The sequence below is a fragment of the Spodoptera frugiperda genome, chromosome 23 (assembly GCF_023101765.2).
Source record: "Spodoptera frugiperda isolate SF20-4 chromosome 23, AGI-APGP_CSIRO_Sfru_2.0, whole genome shotgun sequence".
In the NCBI taxonomy this organism is placed as follows: Eukaryota; Metazoa; Arthropoda; class Insecta; order Lepidoptera; family Noctuidae; genus Spodoptera; species Spodoptera frugiperda.
The window spans coordinates 11,004,572-11,020,712 of NC_064234.1; the positions used below are offsets into that span (position 1 = coordinate 11,004,572).

General features: G+C 34.1%; 1 protein-coding gene across 1 annotated transcript; it reads right to left on the bottom strand.

Annotated features, from left to right (window-relative positions):
• Positions 1–1,317: 1,317 nt before the first annotated feature.
• LOC118267070 (fringe glycosyltransferase) lies at positions 1,318–15,928 on the bottom strand. The gene is made up of 8 exons (XM_035580827.2): positions 15,464–15,928; positions 8,488–8,536; positions 8,277–8,379; positions 3,459–3,600; positions 3,107–3,192; positions 2,686–2,756; positions 2,171–2,357; positions 1,318–1,912 (listed from the first exon to the last, which is right to left on the bottom strand). The coding sequence occupies exons 1-8, from the start codon at positions 15,767–15,769 to the stop codon at positions 1,849–1,851; spliced, it is 1,008 nt and encodes a 335-aa protein (XP_035436720.2). The 5' UTR covers positions 15,770–15,928; the 3' UTR covers positions 1,318–1,848.
• Positions 15,929–16,141: the final 213 nt, after the last annotated feature.

Below are 16,141 nucleotides of genomic sequence, written 5' to 3' on the forward strand. Positions count from 1 at the left end.
TAGTCCGTTTGTTGGGTAATGAAAAAATATTATAGACACGTATGTTTTTGTTTTGTCGTATAAGAAAACAATACTTAGATAAAATGAATCAAACTTTACGAGAGGAAGCAAATACGTTATTACATACATATCGTCACGCCTTTAATCCCCGAAGGGGTAGGCAGAGGTGCACATTATGGCACGTAATGCCATTGTGTACACCCACTTTTCACAATTTATGTTGTAAGTCCCATGTAATAGGTGGTGAGCCTATTGCCATATACCGGGCACATTTCCAGACTCCGTGCTACCACTGAGAAATTTTTTCGAAAAACCGAAAAAAGCCCAGTAATACTTCGCCCGACCCGGGAATTACGTTATTTTTACGTATAAAACGCACCTAGAACTGATGTTACGTGATATTTTAAATTAATATATCGTAGAAAGTATTTGTTTTCGTAAGAAAATAAACATATTTTAAAATAGTTTACCAAACGAACATGAAAATAAAAATTTGCCAACCAACCTATTATAGTAATTCAAATATTGGTATAGAACAATACTGTGTTAAATGGTCTTACATAGGTAGTCTAGTTTAAATAATATTGACACGTGTAAGTGATCTTTCGTAGCCATTTAGGAATAATCGGATTTTCTTATCCATAACATCCGTTACATTTTCGAGTACAGGAGAAAAAGTAAACTTAAGTTAGATTATTATAAATAGATTGTCAAGATTTAGGTATTAATTTTTTAATATTACTGCTTGTGCTTACAGTATTTTTTATTTGCTCTTCAGTATTTTATTATAAAAATCGAAAGAATTATGTATGTCTACGAATATCTAGTATGTGACGTCATATTTTAAGAATAGCAGTAAGCTTTTCTCCAGTTCGCTACCTTACAAGTAAAAACCGGCCTGATATTATTATGATTATCATAATGCGTATCACCATATCGCCGCGGTTGACCACAGCGCATCTATGGTACAATCACCCTACATTCCATGATCGGGCTGTCGCGGTCACCATGTAAGGTAATCGGCGCATTCATGCAGATTTGCAATACCACAATATGTGTATTTAATAATGGATTAAAGTATGAATAATACCTACTATTTAATTTAATATACTTACGTATTATAAGATCTCTGGTGGAGTCTATCTATTCTTGTTTTAATTTTAATAAAAAAAAAGGAAAATCCATTTATTATGTTCTAAAGATTATAAAAAATCTAAAGATTCTATCTTTTATTGTTCTATTCTTTCATTTTTCTTTTATATGAAAATGAAGTTTTTAAAATTCATTAGGTAGGAGGATCAGTAAAACTACAAAAAGTAAATATTTAAATTTTTATATTATATAAACAACGTCATTATCAAACAATTTCAGGTCAACACTTGACTGTAATTTTATAATTATAATTAAACACGTAAATATTCTAATATCACAGTTTTCTTATAGACATTTGCATGTATCAATTTGTATACATGTATCAATATGATGTACAATCAACAAATTGGAATCTCGACCCACTTTGAAAACATATTATCACAAAACTAACAAACACTTAAGGTCTGTATAAATATGTCGGTATAAAATAGGCTTATGGTGGGTCATTATTCAAATTCGTCGATTGTACAACTTTCTAATTTGTGCACCCTTTCCACGCGATCACAAGATTCATTCATTTTTCCCTACGACAATCTTTCCTCTATAAAATCGTCAACAACGTAATAAAATAAATATTTTTTTCAATTCAAGGATTTTTTACACAAATATGAACTTTATATATTGCACGTTAAGTTCTATGGAAGATTTAATTTTGATGTTTCGAAAGATTTTAAGACCTATGGAATCTAAACGTTTTCATCTTCTAATGAGTTTGCAGAACTGGAAATAGGGAAATAGGAAACAATGTAGTGACAGGAATCTGAAACAAAGAAATATTTACCATTAGTCACTACCGTAGTTGGTCTTGTATTATCTTAAGAGGACAGTAGAGTTGTTATTAGGATAAAGATACTTTGGCTAACTCGGGATTGAACCAGAGATCTCTGACTTAACAGTCGCACAACCCTATAAGGCAGTATTGATTTTGAATTAAATTAATATCTGTCGATATTATATTGTATCAATATATATGCATATTAAGGCTATATAGTAATTGTAAAAAAAAACATTGCCTTACCTAGTTGGATCATATCTTGCACTGAATCCTGGTACATTAACAGCATTTACTGTATCTTTATAATTCTTCTTCCAAAAGAAACCGAACGAGATTTGATCTCGCAACTTGTTCAGTGGCAGTAACTTCATTTGTTCTAAATGGGAATGGAACTCGGGCACCTCCGTGATATTTACTTTAAGTAGTTGCTCTGAAAAGCAAAAAATAACTTTAAAACTTATATTTGTTTCTAGTCCCGGCTTCACCTGTTTTATAATTTAGGTTTGGACCCTGTTAAATAGAAAAGACCAAAATTTTATTACTCTTTAGTAAATGAAGAAGTGTAATACTGTGTACTAAAGTTTGAACTTCATTTATCCAAAAGTAACAAAATGTTGGCTGGATCTTTTCTGTCTAACAGGGTCCAATTATAATACGCACATAAATTGTAATTATTTTATTATCCTATGTATTATTTCAGATATTTAAAGTAGAAATAGTATACTGAATTTAAATACATTAATGACAATTTTTCTTACCTATAACAAACCCTATAGCGACGTCATCAGGCATTCGTATGCCTTCACAGACACTCATGAATCTGCCACCACTGAAACAAATAAAATGAATATATAAAATGCTCTAGACGCCATTTCATCATTGCCTCTCTCGATTTACCAGTGATAGCATTAAGTATCGAAATGTGTTTGTGGTGGTTTAGCAATCAAAAACGTGTTGCCAACAGAAAATGATTCTATAGAATATGCTATAATTTCTAATTATAAGTATATAGCAAGAGAAGTATTGAGATCAATGAAATGATATTGATCTTCAGATTTCGTAACGTCTAAAATCAAATCTCAATACTTTTAGTTACTCATGTTGTATATTTGTTCTAAAATGGTTTTGAAATTATACAAAAACGTCTTGAGTTTCAAAAATAATGATTCCTCCACTCACCTAGCAATGGGTGACATCTTCAAAGCCAAACTCCTGCTTATACAATAACCAGCACCTCCAGTGCCGAATCTAAAATATAAGATTTTCTGCAACAAAGAAAATAATGTCAGAATCACCTATGTCGGTTACTCTGAAACGTGAAAAGCAAATCTTATTGCATTAACATGGATTTAGATATCAAATACTATTGCTAAACAACAATACAACCAATCTTATATATCAAAATGAATTGCTGTTCGTTAGTCTCACTCAAAACTCATCAACGGCCGGACCGATTTGGCTAATTTTGGTCTTGAATTTATTTAGGCGCTACAAAGTTTGCCGAGTCAGCTAGTAGGAAATACATATTTACCTTTTTTTGGTAGTTTACGTAAACAGGCCTGTTTACAGACTGTCTGCCCAAGTACCAGTCCAGTCGGTGATCATATCTTTGCAGGACAGACACCAAACGAGGTATGTTCACGTAGTTGTCATCGTCAAAATGGCAGAACCACCTGTTCAAATAAAAACAGACCTTATTATAAATGAATTGGGTTTAATTTTAAAAGTATGAAATGCTATATCAAAAATAAAAATAACAATGAACGTAAAACTGCTTCCAATTAATTGACGTCATAAAAGGACCTAACCGTGAATTTAACCGATCAGCGACCATGCATCTCCATGGAAACGCGAATTAACCAGCTGCATTCAAAGTTATTGAAGGAAATAATTGCGAGTACAGGGTGTTTATAAAGTCGTACGAACAAGAATTTTGCTCCGGGTGGCAATAATTAGCGTTGCGGTATAATTTACTGACATTACGCTCGGCGGCAAATAACAGGAGCTGCGTATACGCAATCCGTGACCACATATTGCAGTATGGCGTACGACAAATGGCCGCCACTCGCCAACTTATAATCTGTATCGGGTTTCTTGAATATCGTGTTTGCATTTGCGAAATTGGATCGGTCGACGAGTATTTCTTGCAAGACAGCTGTTTAATTGCAGATCAAGACTATTTATTATACTACGGACTTAAGCTTTAAGTATGTTATTAAACTAGCAAGAGCCGAGCGTATCACTTACTGCTTTATTACTTATGTTATACATATCCGCCCATAATTGCTGTCTGGTATATAACTTTATATCTAATTTTCAATGTTGTATAATTGCTTTTCGTGGAACTTTATTTATGGACTTGTAGTTGTAGTATTTTCATTTATATAGGTATATATTAGAATAGCAAAGTGATTATGTCCAAGAAATACTAAAAGATGGATTTTCTACTAAATGTGGCAGTGGGGTTTATTACTTATCTTATTGGTTATTTTCTAGGGTTGGATAAAGAACCTTAAAACTGATATGGTCACTAACACTAACTTTAGAATTTCATCAGTTCATCCGTGATCATGGCGCTTGCATCAGTGCCGAAATATCGAAGACTAATCGACATAAATTAACATGATAAATATCAGCCCACGCAGGGCACACCGCCACCGTATGTTCCCGTCTCAAACCCGGCCGTTTCTAATGGTAGAACCTTAAGGTTGTTTCTAAATTACAGTAAAATTATAAATATAATTAATATATCATTGAAAATTCCGTTTATGCAACCAACAAAAGGTCCCACCGTGGTTACCAATATCGTTGGTAACAATCCACCGTTTGACGTACCAGTGAAACGCACACTGGTAACGTTCGATAATCCTATTACAGTCCACCTGGGACCAATAAAAGAGCTGCTCGATTCCAAACCGCTCATATATTTTGATGTTTTAGTACCCCATTCCTGGTATTTCAAGTAAAAACGTGTGTTTAATTCCCTTGAAGATGCATACGTTTATGTTGCAGATAATGTCCTGATAATAATTAGGAATCTAGATAAAATACATCAGAACTTATTAAGTGAGCAAATAGCTGAAATATAAGTCAGACATTTTTACAAACTGAAGACGTTAACTTCAAGTAAACAAAATATAGTACAGGAACGCTTTCGCAATTACAACAAATCTACTACGTGTCCCAGTACTCTTCGACATAAAATCAAACGACCTCTTTGACCTTGCGACTGCTACGGGGTACATTCAGCCCATTTCATTTGTCTCACAAGAAATGCCTACAAAAGATCACCGCATCGGACGTTTATTGCGCTCAGAATCAGTTTTATAGACAAATTGATGCGTAGGCAAAGAAAATTAATGGGCGCAAGTAACGAGACTTGAGCGATACGTTACAAAACCTTTGTAACAATAGCTGACGCCAAGAATCAAGTATCACAATTCGAGCCAGAAAGATTGTAAGGCGGCGTCTAATTAATGGCTTCATTCAACATCGATTATACCCATTAAAATGTTTATTTCGACCGGAAACGTTCAATTACTTGCTATATTTGTATAGGGCTTAACAGAAACCGTTCAAGGCATTCAAACGTAATTTAAATATGATACCAAATTCGGAATAAATAATAAATGGTTGTGGTAAACTTTTTGCTGATGATTTAATTTATATCTGAATATAAATTGGGATTACGTTGCTACATTTTGAAAGGTCAGCAGTAGAAATAATTTATATATTATAAAAGCATTGATATTCATATACGACAATATTTTTGGAATAATGACTCAGCTACTAGATCGTAAATCGTTGTGAAGGAGAAAGGTCAAGAAACAACATGGATGATCCACAATATTTATTGAAATATGATACTAATGCGTTCAGGGTTGCACTTGAAAACACAACTGTGGGAAGTAAACGAAAGAAGTTTCAACAAAAACATTAGTCGGTTCTGAGTAAACGCGTGAAAATCGTTGTGAGCCCAAAATAATATTGGACAAGCTCTTCAAAAACCATTAACGTTAGTTATTTGTGTTTGAGCGTTGAGCTTCGTTGGTGACGCTGTTGTCTACTGATTAAAAAGCCTTTGACATACACTAAGCGAAGTACTTCATACGTGGATAAACAAATTTGAAAAAGTCTCTGTTATACGGATTGTTTTTACAACTGTTGTCAACTTCTGATATGGACTGGAGAAAAAAAATACATTCCCTATTTGAGAGATTGTATAAACGAGAGGAATCTTAATCTGCTTTCGAAATTGCTTCATGTTCTCTGTAAAAATATTCTTTAACTGTGCAGTCAGGCGTAATGCGACGTTGCGAACATTTTTCATATTCTAGAATCCCTTGAGAGTAAACTAGGGTACTTATTTGATGAGTTGCTATCTGTAATAGTACGTTTGTTCACTCCTAAGGGACATAGGTATGAGCTGATGCAATTTGCAGTATGTACAGATCCTGCACCTCACTCTGATATAACAAATAAAATTAATATGTTTTATAATCAATTCAAAATTTTGTCGACTACTTCTCTTCTACTTAGAGAAACACAAATATAAAAATTGGTGAGTTATTTAAAATTTTCAAACGCAAATTCATAAAGTAATATGGTCATTAAACCGGTAGAACAAAAGTTTGTTTTTCAATATTTAAACAAACTGCGGTACTTCTAAAAACAGAAGTTAAAAGCGTTTTGTTTTTACTGACAACAAAAACTAACTCACTACTGAGTATTCTGATTGACTGTGCGGTTTAGGAAAACATTGAACTAAGCCCGTTTTATTAGAAAATATTGAATGGTTTTAAAAAATTGGTGTTTTGTTTGACAAGTTAATCGGTTTATGTTTTCTATTTGCGTTAGTAGTAGTGAAAAACTTCCGTTGTTTAAATGTTGGGTGAATTAAAACGAAAATATTTACTAGAAACTGCTGTTGAATGACCGACGAGCGTAAGTGCTGAGTTTGAGAAATCTGGAGTTTGAAATGACTTGAACGAAATAGGTTGGATGTCGAGTTGTGACAAGCCCGTCACAATCTTTCAAAACGGCTACAACTCCTGTAAGTCAGGATCTAGGACAATATATAGAACCATGAAAACACCGGAACACTGAAGTCCAGCGCATCCCATTGACACGAATAACTTTTTTGATCTTGCAACAAATTAAATCAGAAGATATTATTAAAGAAAGAGAAAAATATGATAGTTTCCACTTCCTGTAGATGATATAAAAAAAGTTTTACTTTAGACTAGACTAACAATCCCTCCAAAACAAGACCGAGGAATCAAAACATCACACTCCTTACACATATCAAAATCAGTATGATAATTACAGTTGTAATTAATTCGCATCCATCATTCATCTAATTCTTAGAACTAACGGACAAACGTGGTTTCTTTTGATTGCGTTATAATTGCTCGTATGTGTCGTAGTATGGAGATTGAGTGATGGGATAGCCGACCATAATTATAGGAATACTTGTATGATAAACGCCTTGTGTTCTGTGAAACCCTTAGGCTAAGTCTGGTGAAGCTTGAATGAAGGTTTAATATCAGTTTTCGGAGCTGCGGACTACCTAGCGGGTTTACCGGGGCTCCGGCTCGAAAAGCAGGAGTAGGAACGGGATGGTTTTTAGTCAGTAAGAGTCTGACACTCCCTCTCACCTCGCCCAAGGCGGGAGAAGTCATATGTCTTAGATGATATTACCCCGTCAAAAAAGCTGAAATCAATCTGATTTTAAAGGTGCCTTGATATAAGAATAAGAAGTCCCCCTTTCGCTGAATGAACAGGATAAACTAAAAACTACTTTAAATACATTAACTGCCGAAAGAAAACTGTTGAAGACAAATCTTCCGCTAAGCATCGGTCACCAGTGACCAAAGTGGCGAGATTTTTAAACAATTAGTAGTTTAAATAACTGGCTAAATAATAGTATGGAAATAAAATAAAGAGTAGGTATGGAAATGGACGGATAGTGGCCACGGAACTCATAATATTAGTCAAAATTGCGTGCTGCATTAATATAAGTATCCGACCGATGTTGACTTCCCCGGGCTTACAAAAAGCTGACGATATTATTATTTTAAGTGATATTTCTTGGTCAGTATCCCAAGTTTCGCGTCTACTAAGAAAACAAACTCAAACAAACAAGCTTATCATGTCAAACTATCAAGAATGTCCACGAAAAATACATCGCCGACGATCCTTCAAATATAAACCTTATCCCGATCAAAATAAATGACAAAATCGCAAAATTACGCAAAAAGTTACAACTTTTTGATTTTTGAAATTTGCAATCGCTAAATTAACTCTTACGACTTACGAAATAAGGATTAAAATGAAAATGGTCACTCACTTTTTTCCACTGTCAAGAAAATGGTCGTATTCTATAGACGTTTTACAGCATAAATGTTTAGGCTGATGAAAGGATGGGCAGTGCGTGTTTATCATGTGGCCATCTGTGGAAAATAAATCCTATTACAATGGTATAAGGTATCAATTGGCGTACGTATAACAAGTTCATAATATTTTGGTTACAATATAGATTCATTGAAGTTTTGACTTACTTGTTTGATTTTGATGTAATGGATTGTCTACGTCTGTGAAGAACCATGTCTGAAACAAACGAGAATGTATTTTATTCATCAAGACAGAAGGTGCATTTTATTATTATTCATATCTTTATATCAGACTCTCTTTTGTAACTAAGGATATCTGATATCAAAAACGCATCAACAGTTTGAACAACCCCAGAAACGAACCAAGTACCTAGTCTGTTAGCATTTAGGTAAAATAAAAGTTTCAAAAGCTGTCACACTGTCAACCATAATTTTATTTTCTTAACACCTAAATAAATAGTAGAAGTCGAAAATATTTAAACGCGTATCTGTTGTGTCAACATAAGATTGAAATTCAAATGTCAACAATGAAGGTTTACTTAGGAACTAAAGATACGAATACGCTTTCGTAGTTCTGCGAATTTCTACTTTAAAGTTTTGGACTACCTTCAAGTGGTGTTTTGGTATTTTTTTTTTCATAACATAACAAAACATAAGAAAAATGTTTCTAACTTAAACCTTAATTATAAGACATAAGAACTATATTTCATTTATTATGTATTGCCACATAACTGTAACTCAATTCTTTTAACCTTTTTTATGGGATAGACCGGCAAATGAGCAGACCTATCACCTGATGATAAACACTCGGCGCTACACATAAACACCCGCTACACCAGAGGACTTACAAGTGCGTTGTCGGCGTTTTGTAGGTTAGAAATTTTAGTTGTACTATGCTTATCCAGACTCGATACCAGTACTAGTAATCTCGTACTATTATACAGTTTGTCTGTCCCTTAAGACAAACGACATATACATATTAGTCGAAGGAATGAATTGAAGCACTCATATCAAGCTTAACATTAACTTTATTATACACTAAAGTCTCTTTTGTCAAAGGGTTACATAGATCCATATAAAACTGCGATACACAATGTAAATGAGTTGTCGTTTGCCACAACAAGCTCACGACTCAGGCTAAATTTAGATACTACAATGTTCAGCTGTTATAAGGCAACCAGCACATCAAACTACCCCAATGTTTCTTTAAAATACTTTCAACTTTTGTACCTTTGTAATAAAGTCGAAAGTCTATTGAGTAAAAGAGTCAGATGGCTTGATTTAGTAGCATCTGTACTTAATATCTTGAGTGGGTACAGGCATAACTCAACAAAGGGATGATACTAAAGATCGTATGGTTCATAAGTGTTTTATTTATCAAAAGCTTTACAAACTTGAACAAGATTAAAAAGGCTCAATTTTAATGTACTAAATGTTTTACCGCAAGTCGTTGTATTGTAGAAATATCATTACGGTCATATGCGCCACTGGTTTTATTAAAACAGCTTGCTAGGTTCTGGGCATATTGCATAGTCTACGAATTTTTTGATGCTATTACCTAAAATATAATTACAGACAATATCCATCTAATGCTTGTCCTAATTGAATAAATTGTGAATTTCAGAGATATGTTGATGAAATATCGTATATCGTTATTATACTAGTATGTTTGTCCGTCAATCACACTGAAACTACTGAACGGATTTTGATGAAATTTTGTATACAGATAAGGTACAAACTGACTTGGGTGTTAGAATACTTTTTATCCCATGGAAACGCCGGCGAAATTGCTGGCAGCGACTTGTTACAAATAAAATGTTTGACAGGAGTTTGCAGAATATTTCAAAAGAATCTGACAATGATTCTCTTATAAATGAAGTCACAGGCAAGGACTAGTGAAAGAATAAAAAACTACAACATAAAAGATCTTTGTCATAGCGTGCAATTTATAGGAGTCAACTGGGGCCAATAGGTTAATACTATCTGCGTAGGCGATGAGAAATGATTCTGCCTACACGTCATGTTTATATAGAGAAAAAAATAAAACTAACATGTATAGTGTCTACCTAATGTGGTTAGATTATGTTGAATACATGTTCAACATTTTTGTTAAATTATTGTTCAACAACAGAAAGTTTTCAAAACATGTATGTTACATCTTTATAGGCGGATGAAACTAAAAAAAACTACTCCAATCTTTAGCTTTCATTAAATTCACATGTACGTATCTTACTTCTGGCCATTTGTGTACATTGGTTTAAGAGTACGCGACTGTTCCTTAACAACAATCAGCTCAGCAGTTTTTTTTTAACACTAACATTGTCGTTTATTGTTTAGGCTTAATCTTATTTTTCTTCTTCTTTATTATTGTAATTCCCTTTTCCTAATTATTATTGTTGAACATTATGACGTGTTGCCATTTACACTGTCATCTTTCATGAGTCAAATCAATAGGATTGAGGCTATTGCTACTTCAAATTTTATACCAGCAACTTTTAAGACATTTTTGAGATTTTGTGATTAAAAAATACATTTATAATAATTTTATACGTGGTTTACTTTGGTTCTAAGTCTTCAATAACTAAATATCTTTAATACTTTCCAATAATCCTTCCTGCTATTACGATCAGTACACACTAATTATTAAGAAAACATGGGCTGGGTGGTCTGGCAATCTGAGTTCACAACCTGTTATAGCCGACTGTTCTTATCTGCTGGTTGGGTAAACCGAAGGAAACGTCTGATTAACTGTAATTTGTTCCCAAACTATGAGGTAATTTGTTTTGTTGATACATTGATGTCTCTTTCGAAAGTCTGATTAGAAGAGTGAGTTGTGACTTTAAACAGCAGATTTTGGGTTCCATCTTTGAGTCCATTTTAAAATTTAAATTCATTAATGAATTACTACCCAATCAATGGATAATAAGTTGACTACACGGCTGATCGGCAGCTATCGTAACTACAACGTGTGTCTGAGTGTCTTGGGCATGTGAAATTGTATGTGGGATCAAACTCTTGTGTGATCCACAAATTGTTGTATCGGTCTAGGTGTCATTCTGTATGTAAAGTTGTTTGTTGTGGGGTAAAATATATTATAAAAAACAAGTTCGTTTGACTTTGACTTTAAATAGGAATGCGTTATGTTCTATGTGGGCGTGCTATCTTATCACCTGTAATACAAGGCACCATAATACATCCGTCGTTCTTCTTGGAACACATAAGCATATTGTTGATAAGCATACCTGAGACATGACAGCACGTCAAGCTAATCCTTTCTTAAGCATCTTCGACTTTATTCCAAAAGGAATAAGGTTTAAAATAGGTTCTGCGAAAATAAGTGTAGTTTAAGCAAACTTTAAGTTTAAATAAACTTGTGATAACGGTTGCTTCGTTGGTCTAATGGTCGGGTGATTGCAAATTATGAGTTTTGGGTTCTGTTTTGAATCGGGTAAAGTATTTTTGGAAATTTTAAAATGAAATTCGTAGTGATAACTTAAAGTATGAATTTGGACATAGTAGTAGTAACTCTTAAACTATGATCTCTATCCCGCTTGCCCAATTGCGATTACAAATTTAATTTTTATTTTCCTTGTTACTTACTTATATTTTAAATTTCTAATCATAGATACTTGTAGTAATGGTCAGTGGTAGTGCCTAGGTACTGCTACTAGTTGTAAGAAATACTTATTGTAAAAGATACGATGGGATTTTCATACCTTTCTAGATAAAACTTGTATGTTTGTAAACGTTACCCACGATACAGGAGAAAGTGCTCGATGTGCCAAGCATTTCGATAGTAAATCAATGACCCTGATAGTGATCAGGCAACAAATGATCTTCAATAGTGGACTGATATGTGTTGATGATATTCTTTTAATGACACTAACAATGATAATACCAATAATAGAAATAAGATAAATATCGACACACCCCCTTAGGGAGAAGACGCAGATAATGTTATTCGACTACTAAGTACTAACTTGACGTGACATACACCGTGACAATCAGTATTGTTCACTAATTAATGGCGTATCATTGTAATGCAGAATATTATTATAATTCAACATCCGGAGTTGTGATTTGCTCATGCAGTTTGGTTATACCAAAATAAAGCGATTTATTAACGCATATTTAAGCAATAGCCATTGAAAATTGCATTGAAATTCTATTCTATTGAATTGAAAAGTCAATAATTAACGAATCATAATATTTTTTGCTAAAAGGAACTGCGGTTCACTGTAGACTAGTGCGACAACTACATATCAATATGATATGCCTTACAGCTTAAATGCCTCGATAGTGTGTAATCACAAAATAATCACAATTTGATTGACTGTCCAATATACCGAGAAAAGCGTTATGTTGTTCAGTATCTGTGAAACAATTGATTACTGATTAATTAGGTAGAGAGTTTAACCCGTGTGTTAGATTTACTTTTAGTGTTATTTATTTATTTAGATTATTTCGATTTTCTTTTACGTACCTAGAAATAAAAATCTGACCTCATTTTACTAGTGTAAGTTCTTATTAATAATTCTTGTTTAACAAGGAAGTGATTAAATCCGATCAAAAGTTAGTGAATACAAAACGATAGAAGTATTGAAAATGCATAAAATCATTCGTAGATCAGATCATAAAATAGTGTCATAAATCTTGGGAAGGAAACTATTCGAGTTTGAGTAGCACTGCTCTGAATGCGAGATAAAATCCCCCTTGAAGATGAAATCGGAATGATTGCACTAGCCGGCCGACGCGACGTGCACAAATAATTGTGTCCTGTTTGGAGTAAAATCTATTGCAAGTAGTTAGTGTTTAGATAATATAAGTTTTATAATTCTTAGGTCAAACGATTGATTGGTGAGATTGATAAGTTTACTTCAATTTTGTGTGATAAAGATGTAAAATGGGTTTCCCAAATGTCGTATATCTTATCCATTGCTTTTAGCAATAGCAATAGCTAAAACAATAGGAATTTCTTAAAAACCTAAGCATATTGTGAATAATCTTCAAAGAAACAGGATATTTTACGTTCAGGGTTAATTCGTTGATAATGTTATTTCGTGAATTTTTCAAATTTAAATACCTACGCAAAACTGTTAGATAGAATGACTGATTTAAGACGTTTTCAAAACTGTTTTCTTTCTACATATTTATTGACAATTTCGACAGTTGTGAAACACCTTAATATCTAGTAGTCCTAGATTCCTCCAGCCCTGTTCAAAGGCAACTTGCATTATACAATTAAGTAACCTGAAGTGCTACCAGTCCGCAAGTGGTCGTAATTTGCTCACTTCTCGCCTCGTCTAATTAGTTTTAATTTCCTTTAGTTGACTCCTGTGAACTGCAGATGGGAAGTTCAAGTTTTTTTCGTACTTTTTATCATGTCTGAACGTTTTAGGATTAACAACTGATAGATGAATGAAATACGGAATTTATTTTTGCAATTGTATTGCAACTGTGTGACTATTCCCTATTATTTGATCTATGCGTTTTATATTTATCACATAGCTGACAAACACAAACTGGGCCCAAATCCTCATAAATCAAAAAAAGAGAAAATGAACAATATAGAACCAGTTTGCAACAACGCACAATAAAACGAAACCGATTCGTTTATAAATCAGGAACGTACGTCCAAGAGTTACCACAAAAGGGCAAAATCAAGTACACAATCACGTCACGTGTTGCGCGCGCGCCGTGCCACGCGCGGACCCACAATGGCGCCGCTCCTGCGCCCGCGCACTGCCGGATTAACGGTTCATTATGCACGCTCCAGATTCAGGAAATGCTAGCTAAATGGTCGCTGCACGAATTCTGTCTATTGTTTTTGCTTCGATATATTAGTTTCGAATAAATTAATACATTACCCAAGAAGAGAAATTAATTTGTTTGTCATTTTCCAATTGTCAAGTTTTGGAAAGATAGTTTACAATAAAGAAGAACAATTAACTTATCCAGCTCAGTTGTAGATTAAATCAATGAATCCAACTTTATGAAGCAAAGATTTTATCTTGAAGAACACTTGATAAAATCGGTATTAAAGTTTTGGGCGCCGATGTCATAAAATTGGAATATTTTTACATACTATTCAATGGCATAAAACATGTTCTGTGACTTGAATAACAAGATTAATAGTTTCACAAAAATATTTGCATAATAGCGTTGTTTCGGCATCTAATCACCCACATAGTATGGAAGCAGTCGGTTTAATTCGATAGCAATTTGAAATAAACGGCAACGAACGGGTTTTCTTCGTACAATTCCAAGGCAATTTGGACAAATGAAGGTTGAATAAGAAATGGAATCAAGACATTCTTTCCTAATTCCGAAACTACATGGTAATATTTACATTTACGAACAAGCGGGTCCCGCTGGGAACATTTCTGGTGCATTTATCAAAGATTTATCACCGCAGTATTGAAACTTAGCTCTGCGGGTTGCTCCTTTATAGCCCAGTGTTTTATTATTATTGGATTTTGGTATAAAATTGTGATACCGACGTAAATTTATATTCTTCTAGGCAATGATGTCGCCCAAATTATCAATCAAATTGTTAAGGGTCATTTGAGTCAACATTTTGAGTCGTAAAACTAGTAAGAATTTTGGTGGGCTTGCATCTGATGAGCTTCGTGGAAAGGTACCTATGTTTATAAAAATTGTTGTAGGTATATGTATGTTGCGTAAGTATAAACATTGTTGTGTGACCCTTTATTTAAGTCGATAGACGTTCCAGTCTTTGATTCTAAAGACTATTGTTTTTAAACATTTTGACTAACTGATTGAGTTTCACCACCAACATTTGTTATGTCTCAAATGAATATCCAAACATTTGTAATCGCCAGATGTGCATAGTCAATATTAATAGTCAGGTATGTTTAGATTGCTACTGTCCGTTATTGTTTGAGTCTTATTAGTAATTGTAATTATCCTTTCTATTCAAACATCATTATCATTCATACATTATTGAGTTTGTATTCTCATAAAGATTGCTTCAATAATAATTTCATTAAGAGCAGTATTTACAAAGCTGCAGCTAATGTTATTAATAGTACAAACGAAAACATCATCTGTATCTTGTGGCTGATAATCATATCATCCGATGAGGATCTCCTTCTACTTTTCAAACACTATTTTCAATTCCTACCTGTTCTTTCGCCAGCTGGAACCATGTTTTCAAAATGACAGGCAACCGTGAAGCCTGATAATGTCTTGATGTTTTCACACTTATAAAAATGTCTTCTAAAGTTATGTTTTTATTTACACTGTCATCTATGCTCGTTTCATCTGGAGATTCTTTATATGTGAAGTTTGATAATAAGTTAGACACTATCCGATCCGGTACTGGTCGAATTTCCACGATTTTTAAAGGATGCGTAAGCTGGGATACTAATAAGCTGCAGTACCCAACAGCTAACAGCAGAGCCAATGCTTTGAGCATTTTGCGCGCCATGGCTGAGGCGGCTGGCGCCAACACATCAATAAGTTTGCAAAATCCAATACTCGTGCGCACTCATCTGTTGTTTTTCTTATCGAAACACTATTGACAAACAGATATCAAATAAGCACCCGAACCGACGGTGCTCCGGCACCAAAGAACGGTTATAAACTAAATAGAATGTGGCACAGGCAGTAAGCTTACGCCCGCGCCCGGCCGCCCCCTCCACGTGGTGCGAACGAGAGATGTGATGCTCCCGTCTCCTTCTTTCCGAAGGGTCTACCTGCGCGTGCGCCTGCTCCTTCGTCACGCCCGCGGCGGCGACACCCTGTCAAGTGTTCACATAATAGTTATCTACAACATCGAAAAATCGTCTCGAAATGAACA

Bases quoted from the DNA above. Each gene is read 5' to 3' on its own strand.
- LOC118267070 (XM_035580827.2), bottom strand. From the start codon at position 15,769: ATGGCGCGCAAAATGCTCAAAGCATTGGCTCTGCTGTTAGCTGTTGGG. The intron at 3,193-3,458 runs GTAAATATGTAT...TCTTTGTTGCAG, and splicing joins ACGTAAACTACCAAAAAAAG to AAAATCTTATATTTTAGATT. The intron at 2,757-3,106 runs GTGAGTGGAGGA...TATTTGTTTCAG, and splicing joins AAGATGTCACCCATTGCTAG to TGGTGGCAGATTCATGAGTG.